General features: G+C 38.4%; 1 protein-coding gene across 1 annotated transcript; it reads right to left on the bottom strand.

Moving 5' to 3' along the window:
• Positions 1-1,994: 1,994 nt before the first annotated feature.
• Positions 1,995-3,364, bottom strand: LOC121211568 (uncharacterized protein K02A2.6-like). The gene is made up of 3 exons (XM_041084287.1): positions 3,236-3,364; positions 2,743-3,003; positions 1,995-2,015 (listed from the first exon to the last, which is right to left on the bottom strand). The coding sequence occupies exons 1-3, from the start codon at positions 3,362-3,364 to the stop codon at positions 1,995-1,997; spliced, it is 411 nt and encodes a 136-aa protein (XP_040940221.1).
• Positions 3,365-14,285: the final 10,921 nt, after the last annotated feature.

Genomic DNA, 14,285 nt, shown 5'->3' with positions numbered 1-14,285 from the left:
AAACAGGCCAAAAATTAAATGCTCTAGATATTGCCGCTTGAGCGCTTATACATCAACTTCATGAAGGCATGTGTTTAGAAGATTCAAAGTACTCTGTCGATGCCCCAGTATGCAATGTTCTTCGTTCTTTGTTGAGCAAGATTACCGGATGCTTCAAAATTTGAGTCGCCCTTTTGGGTTTTCAACTCAAAACCCTTTTGGTCATAAGGCACCCTTTGCGGGTTTTCACCTTGGCCTCTCCATTTTTCTCTTTTTCCTCTTTTTTTTTTGAAATCTCAAAGCACCCTTTGCGGGTTTTCACCTTGGATTCTCTTCTCCTTTAGACAAAGTATTTTTTAACTGAGTTTGAGTTCACTGGGTTGGGTAAACTTTTCCCATCCATTTCCATTAAGATCAATGCACCGCTAGAGAAAGCTTTCTTCACGACATACAGCCCCTCCTAATTCGGCATCTATTTCCCCTTAAAGTCCTTTTGAATAGGAAGGATCTTTTTCAGTACAAGGTCTCCCTCGTGGAACTCTCTTGGTCGAACTTTCTTGTCATAAGCTTGCATCATTCGCTTCTAATACATCTGACCATGTCGAATGGCTCTTAGCCTCTTTTCCTCAATCAAGTTCAACTGGTCATATCGGGATTGAACCCATTCAGCTTCATCTAACCTTATCTCCGTCAAAATTCGAAGAGAAGGTATTTCTACTTCAATAGGTAACACTGCTTCCATCCCATAAACTAACGAGAATGGGGTTGCCCCAGTAGAGGTTCTGACAGATGTTCAATAGGCCAAGAGTACAAACGGTAACTTCTCATGCCAATCTCTATAGGTCTCAGTCATCTTCCCCACTATTTTCTTAATGTTCTTGTTGGCGGCCTCCACTGCCCCATTCATTTTTGGACGATAGGGAGAAGAATTGTGATGCTTGATCTTGAACTGTCGCAAACCTCTGCTATCATTTTGTTGTTCAAGTTCAATGCATTGTCGGATATGATCTTCTTAGGCATTCCATACCGACAAATAATCTCCTTCTTCAAGAATCGACTCACAGCTAACTTAGTAACATACGCATAAGAAGCGACCTCTACCCATTTTGTAAAGTAGTCAATTACCACGAAGATAAACCGATGTCCATTCGAAGGTTTCGGTGATATTGGTCCAATGACATCCATGCCCCACATGGAGAAAGGCCATGGAGAAGTCATAACATGCAAAAGAGAAGGAGGTATATGAATTTTGTCCCCATAAATCTGACACTTATGGCATTTCTTGGTATAGTTGATACAGTCCCCTTCCATAGTGGCCCAATAATAGCCAAACCTCTTGATTTGCCTTGCCATCGTGAAACCATTTCCATGTGTCCCATATACACCTTCATGAACTTCTTCTAAAATTAGCTTAGCTTCCACAGCATCGACACATCTCAAAAGTACTTGGCCTTTCCTTCTCTTGTATAGGATATCCCTGTCTAAGATGTAGTCGCAAGCTAACCTTCTTAGAGTTCGTTTGTCATTTTCATTGGCCTGTTCAGGGTATTTACGATCTCTCACATATCGTAATATATCCTGATACTAAAGGTTATCATCCTTTTCTTCCTTCTCAATATTACAACAATGAGCTGGAGCCTCGTAGACACTCATTTGAATTGGTCTTATCTCTTCCTTTTTATTCGCCTTAATCATTGAGGCCAAGGTTGCTAAAGCATCTGCCAGATGATTTTTGTCTCGTGGGAGATAATTGAAGGTGATATCATCGAACTCCTCAAGTAACCCCAAAACTACCTTTCGATAATTGATCAATTTAGGGTCCCTTGTCTCCCATTCACCTCTAAGCTGATAAATTACCGATGCAGAATCTCCATATACTTCTAGGGTTTTTATACCTCGCTCTATAGCTGCTTGAAGTCCCATGATGCATGGTTCATACTCAGCCATATTGTTCGTGTAATCAAAGTCCAACTTGCACATGAACGGGTAATGATCGCCATTCGGGGATACCAAGACTACCTCAATTCCATTTCTGACTGCAATAGAAGCCCCATCAAAATTTAACTTCCAAGGAGAATCTTCGGTCGTTGCTATACACATTAACTCCTCATTTGGAAAATCAAAGTTCAATGGCTCATAATCCTCTAGAGCCCTACTGGCCAAGAAGTCTGCTACCGCACTTCCTTTTATAGCCTTCTAACTTATGTAGACTATATCAAACTCTGAAAGCAAAATTTGCCATCTCGCCATTCTCCCATTTAGAGCCGTTGACTCCATCATGTATTTCAATGGATCAAGCTTTGAGATGAGCCAAGTGGTATGGTATAGCATGTACTGTCTTAATCTCCGAGTTGTCCAAATCAGCGCACATCACAACTTTTCAATTGGTGGATATCTCATTTCACAGTCAGTGAATTTCTTTTTGAGATAATAAATCGCCTTCTCCTTTTTCCCTGATTCGTCATGCTGACCCAGCACATATCCCATAGAATTACTGAACACTAACAAGTACAGTATTAACGGTTTATCTGGGCTAGGTGAAGGTAATACCGGAGCATTCAACAAATACTGCTTGACCTTTTCAAAAGCATTCTGGCACTCCTCATCCCAAGTACCTTGATTGTGCTTTCTGAGGAGGCGAAAGATAGGATCACATTTCTCAGTTAGTTGTGAAATAAACTGAGCGATGTAATTCAACCTTCTTAGGAATCCTCGAACTTCTTTTTGAGTTTGTGGTGGAGGCAATTCTCGTATTGCTCTGACTTTGTCTGAATCAACTTCTATTCCCTTTTCACTGACTACAAAACCCAATAGCTTTCCCAATCTAGTTCCGAAGGTGCACTTTGCCGGATTGAGCCTCAACCGAAACTTTCTCAACCTCAAGAATAGTCTTCTCAAAACTTTGATATGCTCTCTCTCTGTTCGGGACTTAGCAATCATGTCATCAACATACACCTCAATATCCTTAAGCATCATGTCGTGGAACAAGTTCACCATGGCCCACTGGTAGGTTGCCCCTGTGTTCTTCAGTCCAAACGGCATGACTTTGTAGCAAAAAGTGCCCCACAAGGTTATGAAGGTGGTTTTATCCATGTCCTCTAGATGCATCTTTATTTGATTGTACCCCGAGAAACCATCCATAAAAAAAAAACGAATGTCCCGCCATGTTGTCTACCAAAGTGTCGATGTGCAGCAAAGGAAAGTTGTCTTTTGGGCTAGCTTTATTCAGATCTCTATAATCAACACACATTCATACCTTCCCGTCCTTCTTAGAGACCGGTACAATATTAGCTACCCATTCGGAATACTTGACCTCTTGTAAGAATCTTGCATCGAACTGCTTTTTAACCTCATCTTTTATTTTTAGAACAATGTCTGGCCGCATTCTTCGCAACTTCTGTTGGATTGGTTTGCAATCCTGTCTTATCGGAAGATAATGTACTACAATGTCGGTACTCAATTCGGACATATCTTGATATGACCATCGAAGATATCCTTGAACTCCCGAAGCAATTCAACCAGACTATGCCTTGTGTCTCCGGTGATCAGTGTTCCAATTTTCAACTCCTTCCCTTCCTCTAGGGCTACATTTTCTATAGCCTCTTTCTCATGCGGCATAATTCGTTTTTCCTCCTATTTCACCATTCTTAACAGATCAGGAGACACATCACAATCTTGAAAATCTTCAAAATCCTGAGATTCCTCTAAACACATGTCTTGCTCGCAAGAGAAATCAGGAGTTGCAGTATCAGTACTCATTTCATTGATATCTAGGGACCTGTAGGGGTATGAAAGAATATACAAAGAATGAATGAATCTAAGAATGATTGTTTATGTGCTATGAATGAAAGAATGAGAATTGCGAAAGTTTAACGAAATATTGATTGATAAAAAGAAACCATATTCGTCCAAATTGATAATAAAGTTATGTTTTATTAAAATAATAATAGATGATCATAAGCCTTTTCACAAACGTAATCTTACTACTCCTAAGCCCTAGAGTAACAAACATGTTTCGAGAATTACTCTGAAAAATTACTAAAGACTACAGGAAAGTCCTCTGCAGTCCAATTGTTCAGAGAGCTCCCCGGTTCGTAAGGGTGAATGCCCTCGAGGCTTCCTTGCTCCAATCCCTCATTGTGTACAGCATTAATCTGATGACTTTCTTCTACCAGTAACCCTCCTGACTTAAAGGATTTGGATATAGATGGGAATGTCATCGGTTCCCACTCCACTTCTCCTCCGTTCAAACGCGCCTTTCTTCTCGCTTGGCGCTTCTCAATCTCTTGCCTCCGGTGTTTATGCTCTAGCTTGAAGCCCAAACCAAAGTGATCTTTCTTCTCAATCAGTTTTGGGATTTGAACCCCTCCTTACAACTGTCTTCCTAGTCCCTTTCCTGGTAACGCTCCCTTCCCCATCATCATTTGTAGGGCCATCCTTGTGGGTATAGACATTTTGGGTACTAGCACCTCAGTTCCTTCCAAAATGAAGGTTGCATTGATGATTTCTAAAGAGCGGAAAGAACACTCAATAGCCTCTTCATTCGCATCGACATAAGGGACCTTGCTAGTGACTCCTGCTATAATGTCTTCCTCCGCATTAATGGTTATTAACCGTCCATCTGTCACTAACTTCAATTTTTGGTGCAATGAGGAGGGCACCGCTCTTGCTGAGTGTATCTATGGTCTCCCCAATAAACAATTATAGGAGGGCTTGATATCCATCACCAAGAAATCGACTTCATATGTATTTGGAACAATTTCCAAAGGGATGTCAATTCGTCCCATCACTTTCCTTTCAGTTCTACCGAAGGCTCTTACCATATTGTGACATGTTTTCATATGCGAACTGTCAATGGGTAATCTGTTCAATGTGGATAATGGAAGGACGTTCAAAGCAGACCCGTTATCAATGAGTACACTTGGAAGCGTGTATCCCTTGCACCGAGTAGTGATGTGTAAGGCCTCGGTTGACCCTATGCCCCCTGGTGGAATTTCATCATCATTGAAGTAGATGAAATTGTCAGCACTGATGTTATTCACCAACCGGTCCAACTTGTTAACGGATATGTCGTGGGTGACATATGTTTCGTTAAGCACTTTTAACAATGAATCCCGATGCACCTCAGAACTTAGAAGTAGGGCTAATATCGATACGTGCTGGCTGCCTATGCAACTGCTTGACCACACTATACTCGCTATGCTTAAGGAACTTTAAAAACTCTTTAGCCTCTTCCTCCTTTACCGGCTCCTTGACAGGCACTTCAACCTCTTTCCTCTTCTCAACGTCAGTATCCTTTATTCTCGTGGGCTCCACTCTGATGCCCTCTTCATCATAACGCTTCCCACTTTGTGTATGGGAACCTTTACTTTGTGTATGCACGCCCCTAGACGCACTGGCTATACTCTCCCCCTCAGGTACTGTTACACTGCAGTCATAGCTCCATGACACCCTCTTGTCATCCTTATAAGGGAAAGGATTGGGTTTATGGATGGCGACCTTGGGCCCGGTTTGCACCCCCACTTCATTATTCCCCGACAAGGAAATAATAATTCTTGGTTGGCTGGTTCCTTGTCGTTCATTTTCCAGCACACATATTTGTCTTTCGCAAGAACTCCCCTAAAAAAATTGTAGCTCTTTGTTAACCATAAAGCCTTGCACCATGGCCTTGAACTCTTCACAATTTTGGATCATATGACCCACCTCTCCATGAAATTCACAATAGTTCCCCATTCTTTCTCTACCTTTTCCAGAGGTCAACACACCTCTCTTCACCATCTCCTCCCATATTACTTTCATGGGTGTCTTCACCTTAGCAACATCTTCCTTGATTCTTCCTTTCCTGGTTTCATCAATGGTATTCACTCCTTGATTGCCATGATCTGGTAACGGATTTTCACCATTAAGGGTACTGTCAAATTTTACAACCCCCATCTTGATAAGCCTCTCCATGGCCTTCTTGAATCTGGTGCAATTTTCAATCGAATGCCCGGTATTCCCGCATGATATTCGTATTTAGCATTTGCATCATACCATTTAGGGTACGATAACTGTAGCGATTTCAAGTGAAATGGAGCAATGGCATGTGCATCGTATAAACTTTGATAAAGCTCACGATATGTTACAGGGATAGGTGTGAATTGCATCCTTTCTGAATTCTGTCTTGTGCCCGATTCCTATCTTTGAGTACTTTGTTGCTCGACCGCGACTGCTTTGGGTTGACCAACTGTGATTGTCTTCGAGTTGAGACTATTCATGTTATTCACCTCATTGTCCTTTCTCTTTGGGGCCGATCTTTTAGCCATTTCCCCCTCAATTTTACGGCCCCTTATGGTGTTCTCAATCATCTCTCCTACCATAACTATATCCGCGAAACTTTTCGTGGTGCTTCCAATCATGTGTGATGAACGGAGCTTTCAAAGTATTGATAAACAACATGGTAGTCTCCTTTTCTAACAGTGGTGGTTGTACTTGCATTGCCACCTCCCTCCATCATTGTGCGTATTGCCTAAAACTTTCATTAGGCTTTTTCTCCATGTTTTGAAGTGTGATCCTGTCCGACGTCATATCAGTCACATGGCTGTACTGTTGCATGAAGGCTTGTGCAAGATCTCTCCATGAACCGATTCTTGCACGGCTCAACTGATTGTACCACCTAGCCACTGCTCCTACTAAGCTGTCTTGAAAACAATGGATCAATAGTTGATCATTGTTCACATACCCAGTCATTCTCCTACAAAACATTGTTATGTGTGCCTCTGGACAAGTAGTCCCGTTGTACTTTTCAAACTCCGGCATCTTGAATTTGTGAGGAAGTACCAAGTCTGGGACCAAACTTAAGTCTTTGGCATCAATATGATGATTGCCAGCGCCTTCCAAAACCCTAAACTTCTTCTCCAACCACTTGCAATGATCCTCTAACTGTTTTGAGGATTCGGTTGCCATTCTTTCCCTCTCCATCATATCCAGATCAGGAGTTATAGGGTTGATAGGGCTATCGCACAAATTATTTCCCAACCCAGATGGGAAATTCACGGGGATTCCAGCATCACCCGGCCCATGTTGAGACCTTACAGTGACAGATGGCCTTCTAGGAGGTGCCTCAGTTTGCAGTGGCACATAAGGCAGAGTAAAACCCAGAGGATGATCCTCACCTTCCTCACCAGTGATAGCCACAGGGGCTTTTCCTTTATCAGTGGCCCTTAGCAGCTGGGTCATTTCAGCCATCATATTCCTCTGAGCCTCTAGAATTTGCTCCCTCATGTCATTCTGCATTTTGGCCAACTGCTCTTGCAATTGGTCTTGCATATCCTTTTGCAATTGTTCGAACCTTTGATCCATACTCTTAGTTTTAGTGCGAGTGCCGTAAGGATGTGTGATTTCCAGATTTTCTTTTCTACCTCTCTGGAAGTAAACTTTAACTAATTAGGGTCTTTCTATAACTTTGAATGCATATGATGTGATGTAATGCAAATGCATGAATGCAAAAAGCATCGATCTCGATTCAATCTCATTTAGAAAACTTTAGTTAGAAAAAGAATATCCTTACATACAAATGGATTACATATACGCCTTTGCCCTAATGGCCAAAGTTCTAACTTTATCTAATAAAAGGGCTAACTCTCGACCTTTATCAGACGTTGACTGATACATCATACTCAACGCATCAGCTCGTGCTTCTAAGTCTTGAACATATTTAGCAATCTCTCGGATCTGGGCTATAGCCTCCCCAATAACGTAATCCTTGTCTCTGACTTGACCTTTAACTTGATGGAGCTCTCCTTTTATACAATCTTCTTGCGCCTCGAGCTGCTCAATACGAAGTTCCATCATGCAATGCCACTTCCAAATCTTCAACCTTACTTTTTAGCTCCTTTAACTTGACCGTAGGATCATGGTTTTGATGCCAACGAAGGGATCTTCCAAGCTCAGTTACCTTGGTCTTCAACCCTTTATTCTCTTCCTCTAATTCCAAATTCTGCGACCGCATCTCTTGGAACTTCCTCTCCCAATACTCGGCTCTAGCTTTTTCCACTTGAACTTCTTTCTGCCACTGCTCCGAAGACCTTCCTATCCCACTCGCTTTAAAGATACTTGTGCCTTCTTATACTCCTCTTTTAAATCATCTCGGTCTTCCTCAACTTTTCCTTTTTCCTTCCTAAATTTTTCAACCTCCTTCTTTTACAGGTCAACATCTAGACTCAGGTACATCTTCTCCTCCTCAAGCTTTTCTATCTTCTTTTCGAGTTCTAAATTCTTTCTCTTAAATTCTTGTTTCATGATATCAAGTTCCGAGGGTATCACTTATAAATATTCCTCCATTGGTCGAACTTCCTCTATTTTTGTCATAGGGATATTATCATTAATCCTTTTACTCCTCCACTCGACATATTCTGGGGTCGTAGCAAGATTAATGGCCACTCCCTTCGACCGCCAAATCTTGTTCCAAGCACTAGAAACTTCGCTAACCTTCCTCTTTTAATCGGCTCCTCTGTATACAAACTCACTTTGAGCTAACCCATGAGTCACTGGTACGAACTGTCTCAATCCATGCTGCCTCAATATGAGCAAAGGGGCATAACCAATGGCACCCCAAATTCCCAACAGGGGAACCCAATCAAAGCTGCCGCATCGATAAAGTATCTCACCAGGAACCATCCATGGAGCTCTCCACTCAACATCCTCCGGCAGAAGATTCCGAAGTAATGCTATCCAATTCTCTTCCAGCACATCCACTTTTCTAGATGAAGCTACTATATCTTTCACTAGGGAGTAGTTCTCAAAGAAAACTCGACAAACAATCCTATCAATCAACCGGAAGTGATTGTAGAACCAAGCCAAAAGTAACTGAGCACACCCTATAAACCTGCCTGCACCAGCCCTCCTACATGCACCTAAGGACCTGAATGTCTCCGCCAAAATCACAGGGACGGAAGTGACCTTTTTGCTGAGTCGATGAAAAAGATTCGTGGTTGCCTCGTCCACATATCCCAAAGCCCAAGGGAAAACCATCAGTCCATACAAACTTAAGGCAAAAATGTCTACCTTCTTCGTCTCATCGGGGTGTGTCAGAATCAAATCTTTCAAAGCATCCCACAAAATGCACTTGCACTCACCCTTCTCTTTAATTCTGGCCGTGATCCACTGCTCGCTCATCTCCGTAATGGCCATTAATTTCTTCCAAAAGGTAGGGACACAAGCAGCTCAAGAATAGATCCTATCACTCTGAAACCTGTGACAACAAAGTAAGGCGGTGTACTCCTCTACGGTAGGTACCAAGTCTACTTCCCCAAAAGTGAAACAACTGTACACCGGGTTCCAAAACTGAGCAAGGGCTCGGAACAAGTTCTCATTTACCTGAATATCAAGCAAGTAAGGTAAGTCTCTGTAATTATCATAGAACAACTGCTTGGTCTCATTGCCCCACTGATCCCAAATTTCCTTAAGCTCTTGGAGATTATTCTGTGTGACACTAATACGAGTATAATCCGAAAGCTCCGACACATATCCCATAGTTATACTGTCTCCCTTTTCTAGCTGAGTTTGCTCTGACCATCTATGAACATCGGCGTTGCCCTCCACTCTATCAAGAAGTCCGTTCTCCATAATAAAACTTCCTAACTTAGAAACTGACCGTGAATCGATACCTTTGCAAATGCAAAATGACATGCAAACAAAAGAAGAGAAATAGTCAGTATCACATGATATCAATAAATCTCAACGATAATTTATAAGGGTAATATCTAAAGCAAAATGACATGCAAACAAAAGAAGAGAAATAGTCAGTATCACATGATATCTATAAATCTCAACGATAATTTATAAGGGTAATATCTAAAGTATAGCTCTAACTAAGTTGGGCCCTTACGATTTTTCTATATGTGGTTTGTTTCTAAAGTTTGAGGTACCCGAACCAGCAGATTCCTCGATCCTCACCCATTATAGGCTCATTTGAATCGAGTTCAATTTAGGGGAATACATTTCCCTATGGCTACACGGAGATGAAAATCTCACGAAACCATAGGTACGGATGTATCCTGAAAATGATCCATTATCTTGCACAGAGGCGAAAACCTCACGAAGGCGTAGCTTCTCACTTCCACTTAAGGGTGTGACCACAACGGTCATGCAAATGCAATGCGTATCAGAATATAACAACACATGCAATAATACAAACACATGTAATGCAAAGAGGATTAAATTTAAAAATTTTTAATTTCCAACATTAAGACAAGAGATAATCAATTATACGGCTTAACTCCCTTATTAGTCCCCAGTGGAGTCGCCAAGCTGTCGAAACCATTTTTAGATCGAGTTCTAGAAAATGCGAATCGATTTTAAAAAAACGAAAACGGGAGTCGCCACCAATCTTTTTAGGTGTGATTGGATCACCTTATAAAATGTTTTGTTTTAAAACATTAATTTTGGTCTACGAAAATCGAGAAAACGGATTCGGGAGTTGGTTACGTACGAGGAAGGGTTAGCACCGTCGTAACGCCCAAAATTGGTACCTAATTGATTATCAAGTGTCTTTAATGTCGGAAATTTAAAAATTTTAAGATGCAATCCTCTTTTAATATTTTTGATTTTGAAAATTAGGGTTCACTTGTATTAAATAAATCAAAATATTACAACCAATAAATTAGGACATAATATTTTTAAGATATCTGACACTAAGTTAGCCTTGTTGGAAATCCCTATCTCGAAACAACGAAACACCATATCCAGTAAGTTAGGACACAACGCCTTGAAGTTCCAAGACAGTTGCTTGCACTTAGAAAACCTTAAAAACTTAAAAGGGTGCTTGACTATTTGAACTCAACGAGAAAAGTGGCAACCCAATAAGTTAGGGCACTACTTTTCTCAAAATTTCCAAACACCAAGTATTGCCTTTATTTTTGAAAACTTTAAAGTCTCGTTTTTTAGATCGATGCATGAAGGAGCATATTAACATAACATACGGGATAACATGTTATAGTAATAGGTAAATAAAGGCACAATAGCATAAATATCATACATTAACTAACATATACATATAAAAAACATGGCAAATTTTAAATAAGTAAAATATGCATAAAACACGATACATATTTAAGAAGAATAGGTAAAAACACATAAACATGTAATTCATCGTATATTTAAACATATTGATAATAAAAATGATGCATGATATACAATTTGACACATATAATATAAAATACAATAAAAATAATAATATGTCAAGCACTCAACATTTAATAAAATTATGAGACCAACAGCTAATGTATTGACATAATATAAAGAAAGGTTCAATATATATATTAAAATATAAAATAAAGTGAGCAAATATTGATAAAAAATACCTAAAATATAAATTAAAAAAATGTTTAAAATAAGTTATATATAATAATATAATATGAATAAAATATAAGGAAATATAATATAAAATAATAAAAATATAATAAGTAATTTGCATATAAAATATAGTAAAATAAATAATATAAAAAAAACAAAATAAATAATATATAAAAATATAAGAAAGATAGATATTATAAGGAATATTAAATAATAAAATATAGTATGTAATAAAAAATTCATAAATAATTATAATGAAATATAATATGGTATACGTATATTATAAAATAAATAGGATATGAGTAATTTTCATAAGAATTTTATAAAATAAATAATATACATATATAAAATATATAAATAAAGAAAAGGTGTAATATATATAAATGGAATATGAATACTATTATAAATAAGGATAATATACTATTATTTATTTATAATTTTTTTAAAATTTATTTAGTATTTACAAATTTAGTAAATAGTAATACAATTTTATAAAAATATATAAATAAAATATATAATATAATATAATTTATAGATAAAATATATGATAAAATAATGTATTGGATAATAACAATAATATATAACTAATATTTATAAAAACATATAAGGTATTTAAAGTAAATTAAAATATAAAAAGGATTAAAATTGAATTTAATTAGAAAATCTAAGGTTAATCTACAAAATAGTAAAAGTTCTGGGTCTGGTTCCAAATGCGCGTTACATTCAGAGGACTCACTGGGCAATTAGCCCTAATCCTAAAAACGACGTCGTTTCCCAGAATAAATTCTACTGGCCATTGGGACTAAATTGAATTAAAAGTAAGAAGTTAGGGCCAATTTGAATAAACATAAAATGAAATTGTAAATATTAAAAAGGAGGAAGGATCAATTGGGCAATTTACCCAATTCACAAAAACACGCGGATCCTCCCCCGGTAATCGGGTCAACACGCGGATCCTCTCTGTTGAAACGATGCCGTTTTAGTGCTTATCAAGCTAAGCCAAAACGACACCGTTTTCGTAGGACTATAAATGTTAAAACCTTAACCCAAAATTCATTTTAGTACCCCACTTTAAAAAAAAAACTTGAAAATTCTCTGAAAAAGAGAGAAGGGGTAGTCCGGCCTTCGGTCTCTGACTACAGTGCAGTCCCTGCACACGCGCCTCACGCGCCGTCGTACGCGGTGGTCTGAGGGTTTAAAAACTTTCGTCCTTCCACAGTTAACTCCTTCTCTTTTGAATGTTACTATTTTTTAAAAAAAAAAGTTTGTATATTCGTCTAAGAAAATAGAAAAGAAACGAAATATGAGATAAAAAAAATCACCTTCGTTTCTTGTGAAATATCTCTGATATATTATTGCAAAATATTTGATGTACAATATCTTTGTGGTATTTTTCTCTCTGTATGTGTGTATGTAAGTACTTTTTTACAGATTTGAAGAAAGGCTTTATAGCCTCAGACTGTTATGGTTTAAGAAAGAAATCAAAGATTTCTTTCCATGTTTGCCTTGGTTTTCTGTCGTTGTTTCCTCTTTTGTTCGCAGGTAATCCACGAGAATCTCACTCAATCACTGATGTCTGCGCGCTGATGGAGCCAACGCCGGATTCTGGCATGACTTGCGCGTCGATGGTGGCGCAACATCTGATCACGACGCGCTTGGTGGTGACGATTGGGCCATTGAATTTGCGCGAGATGAAAGGTCGCGTCGCTTAGAGTGCCCGAAGCTTCCAGAATTTCATTGCGGCGTTGAGTTCTCAGAAACCCTAAAGTTTCCTTGCCTGTTCTTTTATGGCTTTGGGCCTTTTGGGCCCCGTGTAAACCTGGGTCCAGGTGTTGGGTTATTTTTGTGGTATAAATGGGTCCACCAAACTTAAGTGGTTTGGATTTGGGCTTTAGCACTGTAAACGGACTGTTTATAAAATAACTAGACTTTGCTATTTTTTATTTTTTATTTTAGTTTAAGGCCCGGGGGAATTTGGGCTATTACACTCATCATCCACTTTATTAACTCCATTTTGTTATGAATATCTTATTAAACAGATGTTCATCAAGATCAAGATAAGTTTTGATGTACTTTAAATTCTTATAGATATTAGAAGTAGATCTTTACTTCATTTATACTTCTTATACTTATAAATAGAGACTCTGGATAAGCTTTGTAAATATTCCAATTAATCAATAAAATACGCTCTCTCCTTGCTCTTCATTCTTTTATTCTTTACTTTTTGCCCTTTTACTTTCTGTCTCTCGCGACGTCTATGAAAATGACATCCACGACTATCGCGTGAACTCATACTATCAAATTATCTACAATGTCAGGAGTACACAGATTAGTTTAGAGTCTTTATCACAGTTCTCATGTCAGTTCATTTTAGAATATGTAACCAAACAACAATTCAGCCACTATGGTTTCTTAATCAATCACAAAAACAAACAGAAATACTTACAAGTTTGGTGTCAGAGACTCGGTCTTTTACATAATCATTTTCAGAGTTCCTCAAATAACCTGACTCTGATACCACTAAATGTAATACCTCATACCTGAGCTAGACGAAAGGCCAAGTCTAGAGAATTACACCAATGACTTTCCCAAACACGAATTTCCAAAATTTAGTTTTTTTTTTTAAAAAACCATTAAGAATGAAGGGAACTTAACAAACATAAAGTTCAATCCACAATTTAGCATCATAGGAATTCAAATTTATGAAAAACATGTTATAAGTACTAATAACATAAAAGATAATAAGTGGAATGACTGAGCTCACAATTTGCTAACTCAATCAACCTTGAGGTTTACGTACAGTTCAATCAACAGTCAAAGTGAGTAACTAACTCAACAAATGGATTCAAAACACAATCAATAGAAATATGTTTTCAAAAGTAACTTCTCAACCATATACATAAACAAAAACAGAGAATGTATGGTTCTGCTTAACAGACAGATGTTTAGTAAAGTCATCAATTTCAGATACG

Source organism: Gossypium hirsutum, chromosome A02 (genome assembly GCF_007990345.1).
Source record: "Gossypium hirsutum isolate 1008001.06 chromosome A02, Gossypium_hirsutum_v2.1, whole genome shotgun sequence".
Taxonomy (NCBI): domain Eukaryota; kingdom Viridiplantae; phylum Streptophyta; class Magnoliopsida; order Malvales; family Malvaceae; genus Gossypium; species Gossypium hirsutum.
This window is presented reverse-complemented; position numbering and strand designations above follow the sequence as displayed.

Bases quoted from the DNA above. Each gene is read 5' to 3' on its own strand.
- LOC121211568 (XM_041084287.1), bottom strand. From the start codon at position 3,364: ATGCGGCCAGACATTGTTCTAAAAATAAAAGATGAGGTTAAAAAGCAG. The intron at 3,004-3,235 runs GTATGAATGTGT...TTTGGACTGAAG, and splicing joins TCTCTAAGAAGGACGGGAAG to AACACAGGGGCAACCTACCA. The intron at 2,016-2,742 runs GTCAGAGCAATA...CTTCTATTGCAG, and splicing joins TAGAAGTTGATTCAGACAAA to TCAGAAATGGAATTGAGGTA.